General features: G+C 42.3%; 1 protein-coding gene across 2 annotated transcripts in view; it reads right to left on the minus strand.

Annotated features, from left to right (window-relative positions):
• The window catches only part of CDH11 (cadherin 11), a 190,371-nt gene that overhangs the window by 28,922 nt on the left and 143,965 nt on the right, over positions 1-17,484 (minus strand). For both annotated transcript variants that reach the window (XM_040329198.1, XM_040329197.1), the window contains exons 4-6: positions 14,649-14,768; positions 2,711-2,878; positions 1,064-1,251 (exon numbers count right to left, since the gene is read on the minus strand). In XM_040329198.1, the coding sequence (XP_040185132.1) occupies positions 1,064-1,251; positions 2,711-2,878; positions 14,649-14,768 (476 nt within the window). The remainder of the gene's footprint in view (positions 1-1,063; positions 1,252-2,710; positions 2,879-14,648; positions 14,769-17,484) is intronic.

Consider the following 17,484-nt stretch of genomic DNA (forward strand, 5'->3'; position numbering starts at 1 on the left):
TTCTTAATAAGTCGATCAAATTTGAAAAATGTAATCAAATTAGAAAAAATCTACTGCATTCGAAAAAATTCTACCACATTTGAAGAAATCTACTAAATTAGAAAAAACTACCACATCCAAATTTTTATTACATAAAACCATTTTCCAAAATTCGAATTTCATTTAGAATGAAATCGAATTGGAAAAGAAAAGATTAGAATAGAATATATTATATATTTTTTCTATTCTGTTCTATTGTTTTTCTTTTCTATTATTTTCTTTTCTATTCTAATCTTTTCTATTGGAATTCGATTTCATTCTATACGAAAGTCTAATTTCAGAAGATGTTATATATACATATATATATATATATATATATATATATATATATATAGAGAGAGAGAGAGAGAGAGGGAGAGAGAGAGATATAAAATATATTTTTTCTGTTCTGTGCTATTGTTTTTCTATACTATTCTTTTCTAGTATCTTCGATTCTATTTTAATCTTCTCTATTCAAATTTGATTTCATTCTATACAAATTTCGAATTTCAGGAAATGGTTATATATAGTTTCGTTTAAATGTGGTAGCATTATTTCGAATTTGATAATTTTTTTCGAATTCGGTAGATTTGTTTTCGAATGCGCTAGAATTATTTTGAATGCGGTAGAATTTTTTTCGAATACGAAATGAAAACGAATGTAATGAATGCAACGAACTTAACTAAACAAATTTAATGAAATAACTAATCGAAACGAAACTAAACACATTTTTTCATCCTGCACATGTCTAATCACTTGTATTATGTTTACTTACCTTTTTGGATGCATATTTCACATATGATGTATCTCATTGTTTGCATATTATCCCTTGAGCGATCTTGGGGGACTTTGTATCTCTATAGCGCTGCATTTTTCGTTTTTAATTTTTCCTTACACAATACGTCTGATTGTTGATGCTGGCTGCTATCATCTGTCACTAGTAGCGCAACTTTTTTCACATATTTTGTTTACAACAAAAGCTTAAAAAACCGGGCTTCATAGTATGGAAAAATTAAGTGAGGAATAGTGATTTAGGCAAATGTACCTTTCTGAGTTTGACAACTCCCTCCTGAGTTTGATAGTCTGTTGTGATTTCAAATACTTCTGCCCCATCTCCATCTAGAATGCGATACTTGACGGCTCCATTCTCTTCCAAGTCTGGATCTTTGGCTTTTACACGTCCCACCTCATCACCTGAAACAGCTGCCTCTGATATTGACATAGGGTATGCACCTGTGAACATAAATTCCATGATAAATATATCCAGATGTTACTCATATTCCATAAAATATTCTTCAAAGGGCCTATAAAACTAAAGCTATTACATGCAAAAGTCAATGAAAATCCCATGGAATGTTTCTGTTCTGCGAGAAATGAAAGAAAGTAAAATGGCTTTCATTTAGTTTATTTTTATTTTTTTTCTTATAGGAAATTAGTGGTCGGCACTGTAGATAGAAGAAAGAAGAAGTAGAAGAAAATATACAGTACACTGTACTTGTTTTTTTTTATTTATTATTTTCTATTTCCTTCAGTTTTCGATAAAGTGTGGAAAGATTACAACCTCTTACTATCTCATTTTCCACTGGGGAGATTCAACCTCTCTATTTTTCTGGTAACCACTGTCAGTGAAGCATAAAGTGATGGAACATGCTACATTTTATTATTATAGAGTCAAGGATAAATATTCCAATGGAGTACTTATTAATTTTTTTTGGGGGGATTTTTTTTTTTGTCTGTTAAAGTGGATGTAAACCCGAATTTTTTTATTTTTTTTTTGCTGTCACAATGTAGAGTATAAGATTTCCTATCATCTGTGCCCAGTCTTGCCACACAGAGTTAATCCAGCTTTGAGCAATCCTCTTTTATTGTTCAGTGAAATAAAACGGACTTACAGAGAAAAACCTTAGTCCGTTCCGCCCCCTTGCTGTGAGTAATGGAAAAGAGTACCGCTCCAAGCCCTGCGACCTATGCTGTGCTCCCGCCCTGTAGTACTGACAGGTGCAGACTCTGCGCTTATCCGTGGAAAAAAGAAATGTTCCTGGACTGCCGCACTCTGATAGGCGATTTATTGAAACAAAATAAACAAAGGATAAAATCCAAAGCTGTATAACATCCAAAAAATCATGCAACACTGCAATCAATGGTAAAAAGTGGACATAGGGGACAAAAAAGCTAACATGTTTCACATCATGAATAGATGCTTAGTCATAGCTATGACTCATTAAGGTCTGGCCAGTTCGTATCAAAGTTGGGAGACTTCCAGAAAGCATGGCATGTCCCTTCACTTTCTCTTGTCCTCAGGAACCTCTCCATAACACTTTCTCTGCCAGATGGGTGACCTGTGCCTACTATAGTCACATATGCCAAGCCCAAGAGCCAGGGTCTTAAATAGATTCTAACTTACCCAAGATGGCTGCCAGAGTCACATGAGGTACCAGCATCCAATATAGATAGTAACTCATTTCCTCGTAACTTCCTCTCCCTCTGCAATGTTACTACAGTTGAGCACCACCGGAAGTGGAGAAAGCATACTGCACCTGTCTACAGGGTTGCAACACTGACCACTTTACTTTAGGTCTGGACACATAAGGAACCTATGTCCTGCACCACTGATCCCACTCAGCTAATTAAATTCAGTATTATTTGATCTTATAAATGTAGTAGTAATTTATTGCTTGCAAACACCACTTACTTTGAGGGAACTTTGGTGGGTTGTCGTTGACATCTGTCAAAGTAATTGTCACTTTGGTTGTCCCTGAGAGTCCACCCATATGACCTCCCATGTCTTTTGCTTGAATGACAACGTGGTATTGCTCCTTGGCTTCTCTGTCCATATTCGGGAGTGCCGTCCTGATAGTTCCTGGGATAATGGTAGAAAAAAAGAACATACAAATGATGAAAGTCTTTGGTTTGCCCAACACAACAACCAATTAGATTAAAGCATGTTTATAGGGCAGGTTAGCAAAACAAGAAAGTAATTACTTGATTGATTAATGTAGGTTACATCATTATTTTATATGAGATTATATAAATACGTACCACTGCCACCTGTGAAGTGTGACACACAAGACATTTCTTAAAAATGCCACAATTTTGTAAAATGAATGGCTCAGCCCTACAAGAGGAAGGCTGTGTTAGATTCTTTCTTTAAAGCGGGAGTTCACCCGAATTTTTTTTTTTAACATTAGATTGATTCTCATTTTGTCAAGGGGAATCGGGTAGTTTTTTTAAAATCAAAGCCGTACTTACCGTCTTAGAGAGCGATCTTCTCCGCCGCTTCCGGGTATGGTCTTCGGGACTGGGCGTTCCTATTTGATTGACAGGCTTCCGACAGGCTTCCGACGGTCGCATACACCACGTCACGACTAGCCGAAAGAAGCCGAACGACGGTGCGGCTCTATACGGCGCCTGCGCACCGACGTTCGGCTACTTTCGGAAAATCGTGACGCGATGTATGCGACCGTCGGAAGCCTGTCGGAAGCCTGTCAATCAAATAGGAATGCCCAGTCCCGCAGCCCATACCCGGAAGCGGCAGAGAAGATCTATCTCTAAAACAGTAATTACTGCTTCGATTTTAAAAAAACTATCCGATTCCTCTTGACAAAATGAGCCTCAATCTAATGTTAAAAATTACGTTTTTGGGTGAACCTCCACTTTAAATATGTAGTAGTATGTGGCTATTGTTTTAATGTACATTCTAATAGTTTATATAATTTTTTTAAGTGCTTTTTTAATAAAGGGTTTTTTCCATGCTACCATATTTGCAGCGAATTCTGGAAAATACTATGGGGGTCATTTACTAAAACAGGAGACTGCAAAATCTGGCCCAACTCTGGATAGAAACCAATAAGCTTCCAGGTTTTATTGCCAAAGCTTAAAGTAGAACTATAGGCAAAACTTTTCTATTTCATTTATGATAGGGCAAGGGAAGGTTATAACCCTTGTCAGACTGTCCATTGCGGAGATTTCCCTTCACTTCCTGTCCCATAGCCAAACAGGAAGTGAGAGAAATTCCCTGAAAATTAAAGTGGTTGTAAACCCTAAAAAAAAAACTCTGCAAGACAAAGGCATAATGAGCTAGTATGCATATAATACTAGCTCATTATGTATTACTTACCTCAGATTGAAGCCCCTGCATCGATCCTCGACCCCCCCTTCGGCCGCGGACCTCTGTCCCGGAGATTACTTCCAGGTATCGTGTCTCCGTCACTCGCGGCTCCGTATCGTGGGTCCATCACTCCACATGCACGCGGGAGTCGCCGGTAATGGTGACTTCGGCACATGCAGACACGGGGGGATATCTCCTAAACCGTGCAGGTTTAGGAGATATCCAGGGTAGCTACAGGTAAGCCTTAATATAGGTTTACATGTAGCATAAAATGTGTTGTAAGGGTTTACAACCACTTTATGGGAATTCCTTGGGAGTAACCAGAACTAGTGTCCCCATTGGAAGATTTCCCCTCTACTACTTTTCTGGAGACAACCCAAAAGTTTCCTTTATGCCGCGTACACAGGATTGGGCTTTTGCCCGGCCAAAAGCACATCGGAATTCCGACGTAATAGAACGTAAACAACGTAAAAAGATTGTGCCGACGTCCATACTTTGCATTACCTGCACCTCATATAGCAGGGGTAATGTTACGCCGGACGTAAGTCTTACGTAAACAGCATAGCGGGTGCAAGTACGTTTGTGAATCAGCGTATCTAGCTCATTTACATATTCGACGCGTAAATCTACGGAAGCGATTTAAGCGATTTTTTTGCCAAAAATATTTAGAAGAATACATATTGGCCTAAACTGATGAAGACATTTGTTTTTTTTTATATTTTTGGGGGATATTTATTATAACAAACAGTAAAAAAAAAGGAAAATTTATTATCATACTTACCGTAATTTTCCTTTCCTGATAGACTCCATGGCAGCCTACGTGTGGGTTAATCCCGCCTCCTCTCCAATGTGATAGGACCCCATACCCATAAAAGTTAACTCACCAATAGACTCAGTGTTCCGTAACTATCCCGACTCCATAATTTCAGGGTGGGAACTCCGTCTGCCATGGAGTCTATCAGGAAAGGAAAATTACGGTAAGTATGATAATAAATTTTCCTTTTTCCTGACTGACTCCATGGCAGCCTACGTGTGGGAAATAACTAGCCAACACACGGGTGGGTATGCTGAACAGAAATATATTTAATTTGTCCCGTCAGCCGACAAGACTGATAAACCAAAATTTACAGAAGACAGTGCTGCAGGTTCAACACAGTAGTGGGACATAAAGGTGTTTATAGAAGACCAAGAGGCCGCTCTACAAATAACATCTGGCGCCACATGACGGGCTGCTGCCCAGGAAGCTGCCATCCCTCTCGTGGAGTGAGCTGTTACCGCCTGCGGAGGAGCCAAGCCCTTTGCACAATAAGTCTGTTGTATCGTTTGGACGATCCAGGATGCGATTGTTCTTGAAGATGCCTTCTTCCCTTTGTTCTTGCCTGAATGCAGGATGAACAGGTGATCAGAACGTCTGAATGTGGATGTAATTTGAAGATATTCAGTGAGTATCTTGCCCATATCCAGAGGGTGAGTCTCATCAGAATCCGGGTTTTTAAAGGTAGGGAGAACTACTTCCTGATTCTCATGGAAAACCGACGAGACCTTCGGTTTGGAGCCCAGCATAGGTATCAGAACCACTCTGTCTGGAAAAAAGGTGAGAAATGGCTCCTTGTGACCCAAAAAACCGATCTCGGACACTCTCTTGGCCGAGGTGATAGCTACCAAAAAGGCTACTTTGGCTGAAAAGTTCTTCAATGAGGACGGGGAAGGTCCCGACATACTAAGTCCATTCAAAAAGTCAAGTACTAACGGGAGATCCCATTTGGGGAATCTTGGCTTCCTCAGAGGTCTCAATCTTGAGGCTCCACGAAAAAATTGTTTGATTAGTGGATGAGTTGCCCAAGGGATTCCAGAAAAGGCTGAAAGTGCTGAGATTTGAACTCTTAGAGAACTTACAGACAGGGGTAGGTCTAGCCCTGATTGAAGAAAGCTCAGGATGTTTTGGATTTCTGGGTTCTTGAAGGAACTGCCCGCGGTTAAAGAAAATTCCACAAACTTAGACCAAATTCTACCGTACACTTTATTTGTGCTTCCTTTCCTTGAGCTCATAAGGGTAGAGATCACCCGAGAGGCGCAGCCAAGGGATTCTAGCCTTTCCCTTTCAAGAACCAGACCGCTAGTTTCATTTGAGCCGGACAGGGATGGAGGAGTGTCCCCTGGGAGAGAAGGTCTGGTCTGCATGGTATTGGAATTGGGTCCTGAAGACTCAGCTGGACCAACAGAGGGAACCAAGGCCTGTTCGGCCAGTATGGAGCCACCATTGTGATTTCCACTTCTTCCGCTAGAAGTCTCTTCAGGAATTTTAGAATTATTGGGATCGGGGGAAAGGCGTACGCCCTCTGAAACCACCATCGATCCGTTAGGGCATCTGTCCCGATTGCCTGGCTGTAGTAACCCCTCGTGTAGAAATTCTTCAATTTGGCGTTGTTCGGGGAGGCAAAGAGATCCACTTGGGGATTGACTCCCAGTGATAATATCCAACGGAAAGACTGGTCGTGGAGAGACCATTCGTTGACGTCCACCTGAGTTCGTGACAGGAAATCCGCTTGGGAGTTCTGAATGCCTGGAATGAAAACAGCCGTCAGGTTGACCAGGTTCACTTGGGCCCATTTCATAATGGGCTCTACTTCCTGGAGAAGGGATGAGCTCCGAGTCCCGCCTTGTCTTTTGACATATGATACTGCTGTGGTGTTGTCCATCCTTAGAATTACTGACTTTCCCTTCAGCAGTTGTGAAAAGGACTGTAGGGCACACCAGGCCGCTCGAAGCTCCAGGGTGTTCGAGCCTGGATTGTGGAGGCGAGCGTCCCACCTGCCTTGCGCCATGCTTGTGCCGCATAAGGCCCCCCAACCGGAGCCACTGGCATCTGTCGTCACTGTGACCCACGAAACTGGAGCGATGGAGTGACAATTCAGCAGATTCTTCGGTTGAAGCCACCAGAAGAGGCTGCCCCTCATTGACGTGGAAATGTGGATCCGTTGACTCATGCTCCCTGACTTCCACTGCCTGAGAAAGCCGGATTGGAAGGGACGTAGCCTCCATAGAGCCCATTTCACCATCGGTGCTGTGGATACCATTGTCCCAATGATCTTCAAGCATTGATGAGCTCTTAGGTGGCGAGTACTCAAGGCCCGGGAAATCCTCTCCTGAATTACCGGAATCTTCTCTGCTGGTAGAGAGATGGTCTTCCTTACTGTGTCGAATTGAGCTCCCAGATAGGTTAGACACTGAGTTGGCTCTAGATGGCTTTTTGCCAGGTTCAGGAGCCACCCGAATTCGGATAAGGTCGAGATGACCTGATCCCTCTGTGCCAAGAGAAGGGTCTTGTCTTGGGACAGGACCAGGAGGTCGTCCAGATAATGATACAGACGAATCTTCTTCAGCCTGATGAGAGCTACCAGTGCCAAAAGAACTTTGGTGAAGACCCGTGGGGATGTTGTTAGGCCAAAGGGTAGGCACACGAACTGGAGGTGTTCCTGGTTGACATAGAACCTGAGGTACTTGTGCAGCTCTGCTGCTATTGGGACGTGGAAATAGGCATCCTTTAGGTCCACGGAAATCATCCAGTCGCCTGGCTGTATTGCTTGTTGGATGGTTGATAGAGTTTCCATTTTGAACTTTTTGTGTGTTATAAATTTGTTCAAATATGTCAAGTCTATGACTGGGCGCCAGGTACCGTTCTTCTTTTGTACTAAGAAGAGAGGGGAGTACACCCCAAGAAACTGTTCGTCTTTTGGGACGTGTACCACTGCTCCTTGAATCTTCAGGAGGTGAATGTAGTCTAGAAGGACCTGTTTCTGCTCCAGTGACCCTGGAAGAAGGGTGGAGATGAACTTTGGACAGGGAGGACTGGAAAAGGACCATGTGTGTCCTGAGGTCACGGTCTTGATGACCCAAAAGTCCTTGATTGAGGCCGCCCAGACGTGCCGATAAAGGAGTAGACGAGCTCCCACACGATCCGCTTGGGCGGGCGTTGTCTCAAAAAGATTTCCCCTTGTCGCGTCCAGTTGACGCCTGAGTAGTTGGAGTAGGTCTCCGGTAGGAGCCTCTACCTCTGCTCCAATTCCTTCTGTAGTTTCCACCAGGCCTGTAAGCGCGAGCTTCCCTAGCGCGGTCCGGGCTGTATCGCCGGAATTGAGGCATTTTTCTTCCCGATTGGCGCTTGTCCTGAGGAAGGAAACCAGACTTGCCGCCCGTGACTTTGGAAATGGCATCATCTAGCTTGTTGCCAAACAGGGTTGATCCTTCAAAGGGAATCTTGCACCAGTTCTGCTTCGAAGATGGGTCAGCAACCCAGGGGCGTAGCCAGAGGGCCCGTTTCGCGGTCACAGAAGAAAGCATAATCCTGGCTAACAGGCGGATTAAGTCAACGGAGGCTTCGCCCAGGAATGCGACCGCCAGTTTTAACTCTGCCGTGGCTGAGTTCTTGGCTAGTTCTTCAGAGACGCCTTTGAGGAAAGAATCGACATTTTCCGTCCAGGCTTCCATGGCCTTTGATAATGCCGCTAAAGCTAGAGCCGGTTTGCACGCTGTGCCCGCAAGGCCATAAATTCTTCTGAGGTCCTGGTCCATTCTTCTGTCCAGGCCATCTTTGAAAGAGACGGAGTCAGCAATAGGTAAAGTGACATGTTTAGCCAGTCTCGTTACTGCCGCATCTACCAGAGGAACATTTTCCAAATGTTTGACCTCCTCCTGCTTGAAGGGATAGAGCCTTGAGGCTTTGTTAGCCATGGAAGATTTTCTGTCCACCTTGCTCCATTCCTCTTCAAAGATACCCTTCAGTTCGGATAGAAACGGGAACGTAGGGCGTTCTTTTCCCAAGCGCTTAAAGTATTTTTTCTGCTTGGCTGGAGAAGCAGGTTGTTCCTCCCATAAGAGAGCCTCCTTAATCGCTTTGACGAGTGGCGTCACCTGCGCGAAGTCAAATTCTAAGCCTTCTTCATCACTCTCTAGGTCACCCTCAGGAAAAGCCGGAGTGGAGGCTTGAGGCCGGGAAGGACCTGGATCCTCTAGGATCTCCAAGTTTGGAGAAGCAGACCCGTCAGTGTTGGTCTGAATCTGCGTGTGGGGCATGTTCTCTCTTAGAGTTCGTTGAACCACACGTTCCACCAGAGACTCGATGCGATGACCTTCAGTCTCTTTTTCCCTAACCGCATGGGCGTAGCATCGGTCGCATAATGATTTGCCCTCAGGGACACGAGTGTCACATCCCCAGCAGGCTCTGCGATCAGAGCGACTTTCATGGCGGTGGGAGCGGTGTCTTGAGGAGGAATGTGATCTTCTCCTCCGGTGGGAAGAAGTAGATGGAGATCTACGCTTGGACCTCGACTTTGAGGAAGAAGAAGTGCGTTGCGGACTGGCAAGGTCTTCCGGTTCTGGATTGGAAGGGCTAAATAAAAAACATTTAGGGAGGAAACTGTCAATACACATGAAAATGTGACTAGCAGCCCCGAACCCGAACCCTTTCCCGCACATACCTTGTGCGTGAGGGCTGGCCGCCTGTGGACGGTGACTGGTCCATAATTACTCTGGACCTGCGTACAGTGGATGGTAATTCAGGATCAACAAGAAACCTATGGTGCCGAATAAAAATACATTAAATAAAAGTGTGCTGTCCCCTTAAGAAGAAATTCTCTGCTGCTGTTTTTTTTTTTTTTTTTAAATAAATAAATAAATATATAATCAACTAAATAAAATTCATTAAGACAAATCAATTAAGTTTACATAGTGATTTAAATAATTAAATAATTAAATACATGCAGATAAATATAGGCAAAAAATAGGAGCATGGTAAAATCAATAAGCCAGAAGCAACACTCACTGACCTGGCAACCAGAAGGGAAACACCCAGACACTCAGCTGCTCGCCTGAAGGGAGACCCAATGATCATAGGCGAGCAGCTGATTTTAAATCACCCGCCGGTGACGTCACGCGTCCTCCACGAACGCGCCTGCGCAGTGGAACGCAATCCCACGGCGCCTGCGCGGCCGCCGCGGGAATCGACGGACTGCGCATGCGCGACCAAGCCTCGCTCTGAGGATGGATACGGCGCATGCGCGGGGCACTAGCGATGGGGAATCAGGAAGTCACAGGCGTGCTGGAACGCAGAGGCGCTCCAGCCGCCATACACACACAACACAAACAACACAGAGGCACGAATAAGCGACTGCCATGGAGGAAATATATATAGAAAGGGACCTTGCCAGCCGATCCTAGAAGTCTTCAGCACATGCCACAGCCACAACCAAGTGTGCTGGGAAGCTCACCACCCGCCCATGGCTGGGATCCGAGCTGCACCGCTTAAAGTGTGCTCTTTTCCATTCCTTGAAGAAAACGATTTTGATCCATGGAGGAGGAAAAAAAAGGAACACTGAGTCTATTGGTGAGTTAACTTTTATGGGTATGGGGTCCTATCACATTGGAGAGGAGGCGGGATTAACCCACACGTAGGCTGCCATGGAGTCAGTCAGGAAACATTTTTTCCCTCCAAAATTGTCGCTCTTTTTTTGTTTATAGCGCAAGAAAGAAAAACGCAGAGGTGATTAAGTACCACCAAAAAAAAAGCTTGTTTGGGTACAACGCAGTTGCCAGTTTAAGTGAAGCAGTGCCGTATCGCAAAAAATGGTCTGGTCAGGAAGTGGGTAAATCCTTCCGGGGCCGAAGTGGTTACGGGAACAGCTTCTACTGTGCTCTCACATTAGAAAACCCACAGTGCTCTGGGGATCCTTTGTCACGTGGACATCTTTTACATGTTTAACTGTCATTTTTTTTTCTTTTAAATAGAAAGAAATTACCAAGGACATAATCCATCAGTTCAGAAGCAACCAAAAACAGTTACATGATGAAATACCATTACAAATGAATGAGATATGTACTTGTTTTCATATATATATATATATATATATATATATATATATATATATATATATATATATATATATATATATATATATATATATATATATATATGTATATATATATATATATATATTTGATCACACTGAAAGCATGGGCACTAACCTGTACCTTTATTTTAGATTTGGATTACCATAGCAACTGAAGGGTAACTTTCAAAATGAAAAACTGCCGACCCGGGGTATTACTTTTATTCAGTAGCTGCAATAGAATTCCAGTGTGATTTCTATTGTAATGAGTATTTAATGCAATAAGAATAGAGTAGCCTAGATTACTCATGCTGCTTTTGTTAGCTTACAGAAATGAACGACCGACAAACAGTCCTGAAATGCAACTTTGCTTTTGTTAAGCATTGTTTTCTAGACAAAAATGGGAGTTCTTTCAAAGTACAATCTCCAGGAATTGATTCTTTACAGCTGCAAGAACAGAAAATGTGAATTCTTGAAAACACAAAATAATCTAACCAATCCATCTATTTATTATGTTTAAACATTTTATTATGTTTTATTGTGTTTTCTGCTTCTAGCTTAGTCATATCTGCTATGTTTATGAATCACCTTTCTTTCTACATTTTATGGCGTGGTAAATATATAGTTGTGCTTTGAGTAGCATAAAGAGAGGAGTAGATCGTTCTTTGATGGCCCATTGATATTTTAGCATTTGGTAGGTTTTTGGGTTATTGTGCATTGCAATAAAACAAGCAAAAAGGTTAGTTGCATTTTTTAGTGATGCTCTACAAGCCTCAAACTAAAATGGGCTGTCTTAAAGCAGAACTAAATTCTCTCAATCAACATTAACCATTTTTAATCCTTATGCCAGCGCTGTGTCCTGGCCTAGGCCAACAAGGCCCAGGCCTAGGGCAGCACGGAAAGAGTCCCCGCCGGCTTGCGCTACACTTTTAGTGTAGCACCAGTCTTATAGGTTGGACTGGGCTGAGAGGCAAATTAGTCTATAGTCCCCCATAAAGTGGTCGCACAGCTTACAATATGCGGATGGCCGGCATTCCACAACTGTGGGGGATGCTCCTATAATTTTGACTGTCCCATCATCCTGGACCACAAATCTTCCTCACTGTGCTATATGTTTTCTGCTGTACCATTGGCATGGTTATATATTCTTTGTCCTCTCCATAAAATTATCAGAAATTTGTGCTTAAAGTAGAACTATAGGCAACACATTTTTTTCTTTCCATTTTGGATAGAGTAAGGGAGGGTTATAGCCCCTGACAGTTTATTTTTTACCATCCCTGTCCCATTGCATAGATTTCTCTTCACTTCCTACCCCATAGCCAAACAGGAAGTGAGAGGAAATCTATGCAAATTAAGGGAATCCATTGCCCCGCCTCCCCAGGCCCTCAGAACTAGTGTCCCGACTCGAAAATTTCAAGCGGGTCTTAAACAGAAAGGGGTGTGGTTTTGACATGAAGGGGTGGGTCATTTTTAAAATTGGGGGGTGCACGAGTTTAGTCAGGCCTAGGGCAGCATAAAACCTAAATACACCACTGCCTCATGCTTCTAGCATTAGTAAATAGATAAGAAAGTATATTATATTTACATGTAAACTTTTTTTTTTTTACATTTATTCTTCTTCCTGGTTTCTGGCTTAGGCTAAATAATACCACCCCAAATGCTTTCAGCTTTTGCGGTGCTGTATGAATGGGAGGCTGCTTTCTGGGATACACACTGATCAGTTCCACTCTCAGAATGCAATGTCCTGGCAGAAGGGACTCTTCCATCCACCTCATTGGTGTGGATGGAGGAACCTGTTAATTGAATGTATGGTCTGCATTTCCCAAGGGATCCAGAAATCACACATATCTGAAAACGTATCTAAAAACATCAACACTGCTTACCAAACACAATATACTGACAACATTACATATGAATAGAAAAAGTAAAGCATGAGAAAATGGCAACATTAGACTTGGAGATCGATGTCTCATCTAAAGTTATTACCTGGGGGCATTTTGGTCTAAAACTTCAAAATCCAAAAAAGCTTCAAAAACAATTGTGTAGTTCTCCCTCACATACAGGACCATCCGCATGTTCAATAGCATGAAACGAAAACGAATCCCTATCCCCCCTATTTACATGCCAAAAATGTTTAGCCATGTAGGACTGTTTAGTTACGATGGAGTGCTGGCCAGCATAACCCATTGACCAGTCCTTCCCTGACCGGCACAACCGGTTGACCAGTCCTTCCCTGACCGGCACAACCCATTGACTGGTCCTTCCCTGACCAACACAACCTATTGACCAATTCCTTCCTGACCCGCACAACCCATTGACCAGTCCTTCCCTGACCAGCCTAACCCATTGACCAGTCTTTCCCAAATACTGACAACATTACATATGAATAGAAAAAAAAAAGCATAAGAAAATGGCAACATTAGATTTGGAGATCGATGTCTCATCTAAAGTTAGGACCTGGGGGCATTTTGGTCTAAAACTTCAAAATCCAAAACAACTTCAAAACAATTGTGTAGTTCTCCCTCATGTACAGGACCATGAACATGTTCAATAGAATTAAATTAAAACAAATCCCTATCCCCTCTATTTACATGCCAGAAATGTCTAGTTACGATGGAGTGCTGGCCAGCATAACCAGTATAACCCATTGACCAGTCCTTTCCTGACAGGCACAACCCATTGACCAGTCCTTCTCTGACATGCACAACCCATTGACCAGTCCTTCCCTGACAGGCACAACCCATTGACCAGTCCTTTTCTGACAGGCACAACCCATTGACCAGTCCTTCCCTGACAGGCACAACCCATTGACCAGTCCTTCCCTGACTGGCACAACCCATTGACCAGTCCTTCCCTGACAGGAACAACCCATTGACCAGTCCTTCCCTGACTGGCACAACCCATTGACCAGTCCTTTCCTGACAGGAACAACCCATTGACCAGTCCTTCCCTGACTGGCACAACCCATTGACCAGTCCTTCCCTGACTGACAACCCATTGACCGATCCTTCCTTGACCGACACAACCCATTGACCAGTACTTCCCTGACCAGCCTAACCCATTGACCAGTCCTTCCCCTATACATACTTCCAGTCCTTTCACATTGTAACATATGCTCTGAACAGGTAATAATGGAACCACATTCGTTAGCTGGTCATAGATAGAATTCCAAATGAAAAATTTTAAGAAAACTTGTAAAAAAATTCTCAGAACATTTGAATGTTGAAAAATGTTGTTTGCTTTTAACATTTGATTTTGGAATGAATGGACTTTACCAAATGAGAACCACACACACTGTTGGAAATACGTTGGTTTGAGAAAAATTTGACATCCTTCTTCAAATTTTCTCGTCACTGTGGTGTTTAACAAACACGGGTTTGACCCACTAAAATGAACAAACTTAGAACATTTTTTCCCTTAGAAATTTTATGCAAAATTCTACTGATCTATGGGCAGAGCTATATATATATAAAAATGGGTGTTTTCAGAAAGTCATATTTTCACCAGATTGTCCCATTTCGGTGTGAAGGGCCATGTACCCTTGGCTAGAGCGAGGACCAGGGCTTCCCAATCCATACCAGTTATCTGTAGGGTCTACTTCTCCAAATACAGACATAGATTAGTATACATGTATTTACCTGTCTGTGCTTCCACCGAGAAATAAGGTTGTCCTTCGAGAATGCTGTAGACTAGCTTAGCGCTGTTTCCATACGTAGGGTCGTCTGCGTCTGAAGCCGTGACCTGGATTACCGATGTACCTACGTTATGCAGAAAACATCTTATTAGCCATCATCATTCACCAGAATGAAACCTTCTTATTGCTGTTGATTAGTCCTCCAAGATACTATACAAACTCCTCTTTAGTAACTAATTACAGGTATACATCTAACATAAGCACGCGGCACTCTTGAGATTAAGCATGCATGCCTGGCAGTAATTAAGACCATTGTCTGTGCTTTAAAAATCAATCTGTGCGATTCTAACGCACTCATATGGAGCTATGAACTGCAATTAATTAAAGTATAGCTGGAACCGTAAACTCATTAGTTGTATAATAAGAAATATAACTTTATAAAGGCATGGAATGGGAACATACATAACTGGATTTGTGAATAATACATTTTAATGTAAATCTTAATGAGGGCTATAATGCATGACAAATGCAGACAATATAAATTACCGGGAGTTTGATCAAACTGTATTTATAGTTTTAATTATAGTTGCACATGGAGTCAGCCATTGTATGCAGCATTGTAATTGTAGTCTTCTGTTCTTTCAAAGGCATTTGTTTTAGGGACTAGAGGAAGAATCTACAAAGCTGTACATGAAATATCATCATAAAAATATGGAAAGTAGATGGCTTGGTACTGGTAATATGGAAGTAGCATGCAAACAAATGTGAGTTGCTCAAAAAATCTTACAATATTATCTCTTTGGGGCCGATTTATTAACCCCTTGGAGCCGGCCCCTTATGCCCTTGTGAAGGAAGTACTAAAATGAATATTTTTGTGTTATGATTACTTTCCTCCTGAGTTACTCAAATGTTACATATGTATGTGTGAAAATATGTTACAATGCTGTTAGTGTTAAAGGGTTAAAATCTTGGCTCAGGAGATGATTGAGTAAAGACAGCTGGCCCTTCTACTGCACTCCTAAGCTCCTCATTCTCCAACCCCTCCCTCCTACTGCATTCCTTAATGGCTTCACTTCAAAGCCCTCTCCGTCGAGAAAAACAAATATGGCGATTGTGGAAGGAACTTTTATGCCTGTCTGACACGTGGACTGTTTGTGCTATGAAGAGCCCTATACCATATATGGACTTGCAAGAAGAATGTGTGCCGTGTGCAAAGAACAGACATCACAATGGGGGCGTGCAAATGGGACTGAACTGTATAGACTGAACCAATCAAATGTGCTTATGTGTGTGATGTCATGTTGTTTTTTAAAGGACCAATAAAGTGGGTTCGGTCTCTCTTGCTGGCTGGACACCGAAAGGAACAGAGCTCTCTCTCAGTTCTCTGTATCCTTTCATGATTTGGGTCAAACAGCAGAAATGGGTTTCGCCCTGAGAATTGTGTTAGGGGTCAATCATTGTCACCCTGTACACACGATCGGTTCATCCGATGAAAACGGTCTGATGGATTTTTTTCATCAGATATCCGATGAAGCTGACTTTCATCAGTCTTGCCTACACACCATCAGTTGAAAAAAATGATCATGTCAGAACGCGGCGACGTACAGTAAAACACAACGACGTGCTGAGAAAAATGAAGTTCAATGCTTCCGAGCATGCGTCAACTTGATTCTGAGTATACGTTGGTCTTTAACCAATGGATTTCCCCACAGACGATCGTTTTTTTCTATCGGTTTTTTAACCATCAGATAAATTTAAAACAGGTTCTAAGTTTTTTCACCGATCGGGGAAAAAACGATGGGGCCTACACACGATCGATTCGTCTGATGAAAACGGTCCATCAGACCGTTTTCATCAGACAAACCGATCGTGTGTACGCAGCATTAGAGGCTTTTGCATGCCGGGAGGCAGGGCTTAAGGTCGTGTGACCGCCGTGATTGGCTGTCACAGCGGTCACATGGTCAGAAATCAGGATGTGCAATCTTGATACAGCGCTCTTTGCTCTAATGCACGCAAATATGCAGCCACTTGGCGCCTAGGTCCCGAGAGGCCGCATATTTGCGTTTGGCCGCTAACAAGGAGTGAAATTCACTAGTAAAGTAAAAGTTCTCTAAGTTCGGTAAATATGGCAAAGCTGTGTTCACTTTAACCACTTGACCTCCGTAAGGTTTTTCCCCCTTCATAACCAGTCAGTTTCTTGCTATTTAGCACTACGCTACTTTAACTGGCAATTGCGCGGTCATGCAACACTGAACACAAATTAAATTTGTATCAATTTTTCCACACTGATAAAGCTTTCTTTTGGTGGTATTTGATCACCACTGTTTTTTTTTTCATTATTATTATTATTATTATTATTATTATTATTATTATATTTATTATTATTATTATTATTATTATTATTATCAAAAAAATACAGAAACATTTGAAAAAAAAACATAGTTTTCCACTTTTTGTTATAAAGCATATCCAATAAAATCAAATTTCTTCATAAATATAGGCCAACATATACTTTGCTACTGTCTTTAGTAAAATCCAAACCCTGTTTCTGGGGACACTATAATATTGGGGACACTTTACTATTGGGGACACTGGTATAGTTCTGATCGCGATCAAGGTACTGATCTGCACAAACGCTATAATAGTAATAGTGGTGATCAGCGACTTATAGTGTATTATTATTGTAGTATAATAATGTGGAGGACAATCTGATGCTAACAGACACTGACTGGGAGCGTCACTAACTGACACTGACATCACTAGTGAGACTAAGACAGTGATCAGTGATAATACTGTGCACTGTACTAATGACACTGTTATGCCATTTCCTGATTGGCATC

The sequence above is a fragment of the Rana temporaria genome, chromosome 11 (genome assembly GCF_905171775.1).
Source record: "Rana temporaria chromosome 11, aRanTem1.1, whole genome shotgun sequence".
NCBI lineage: Eukaryota > Metazoa > Chordata > Amphibia > Anura > Ranidae > Rana > Rana temporaria.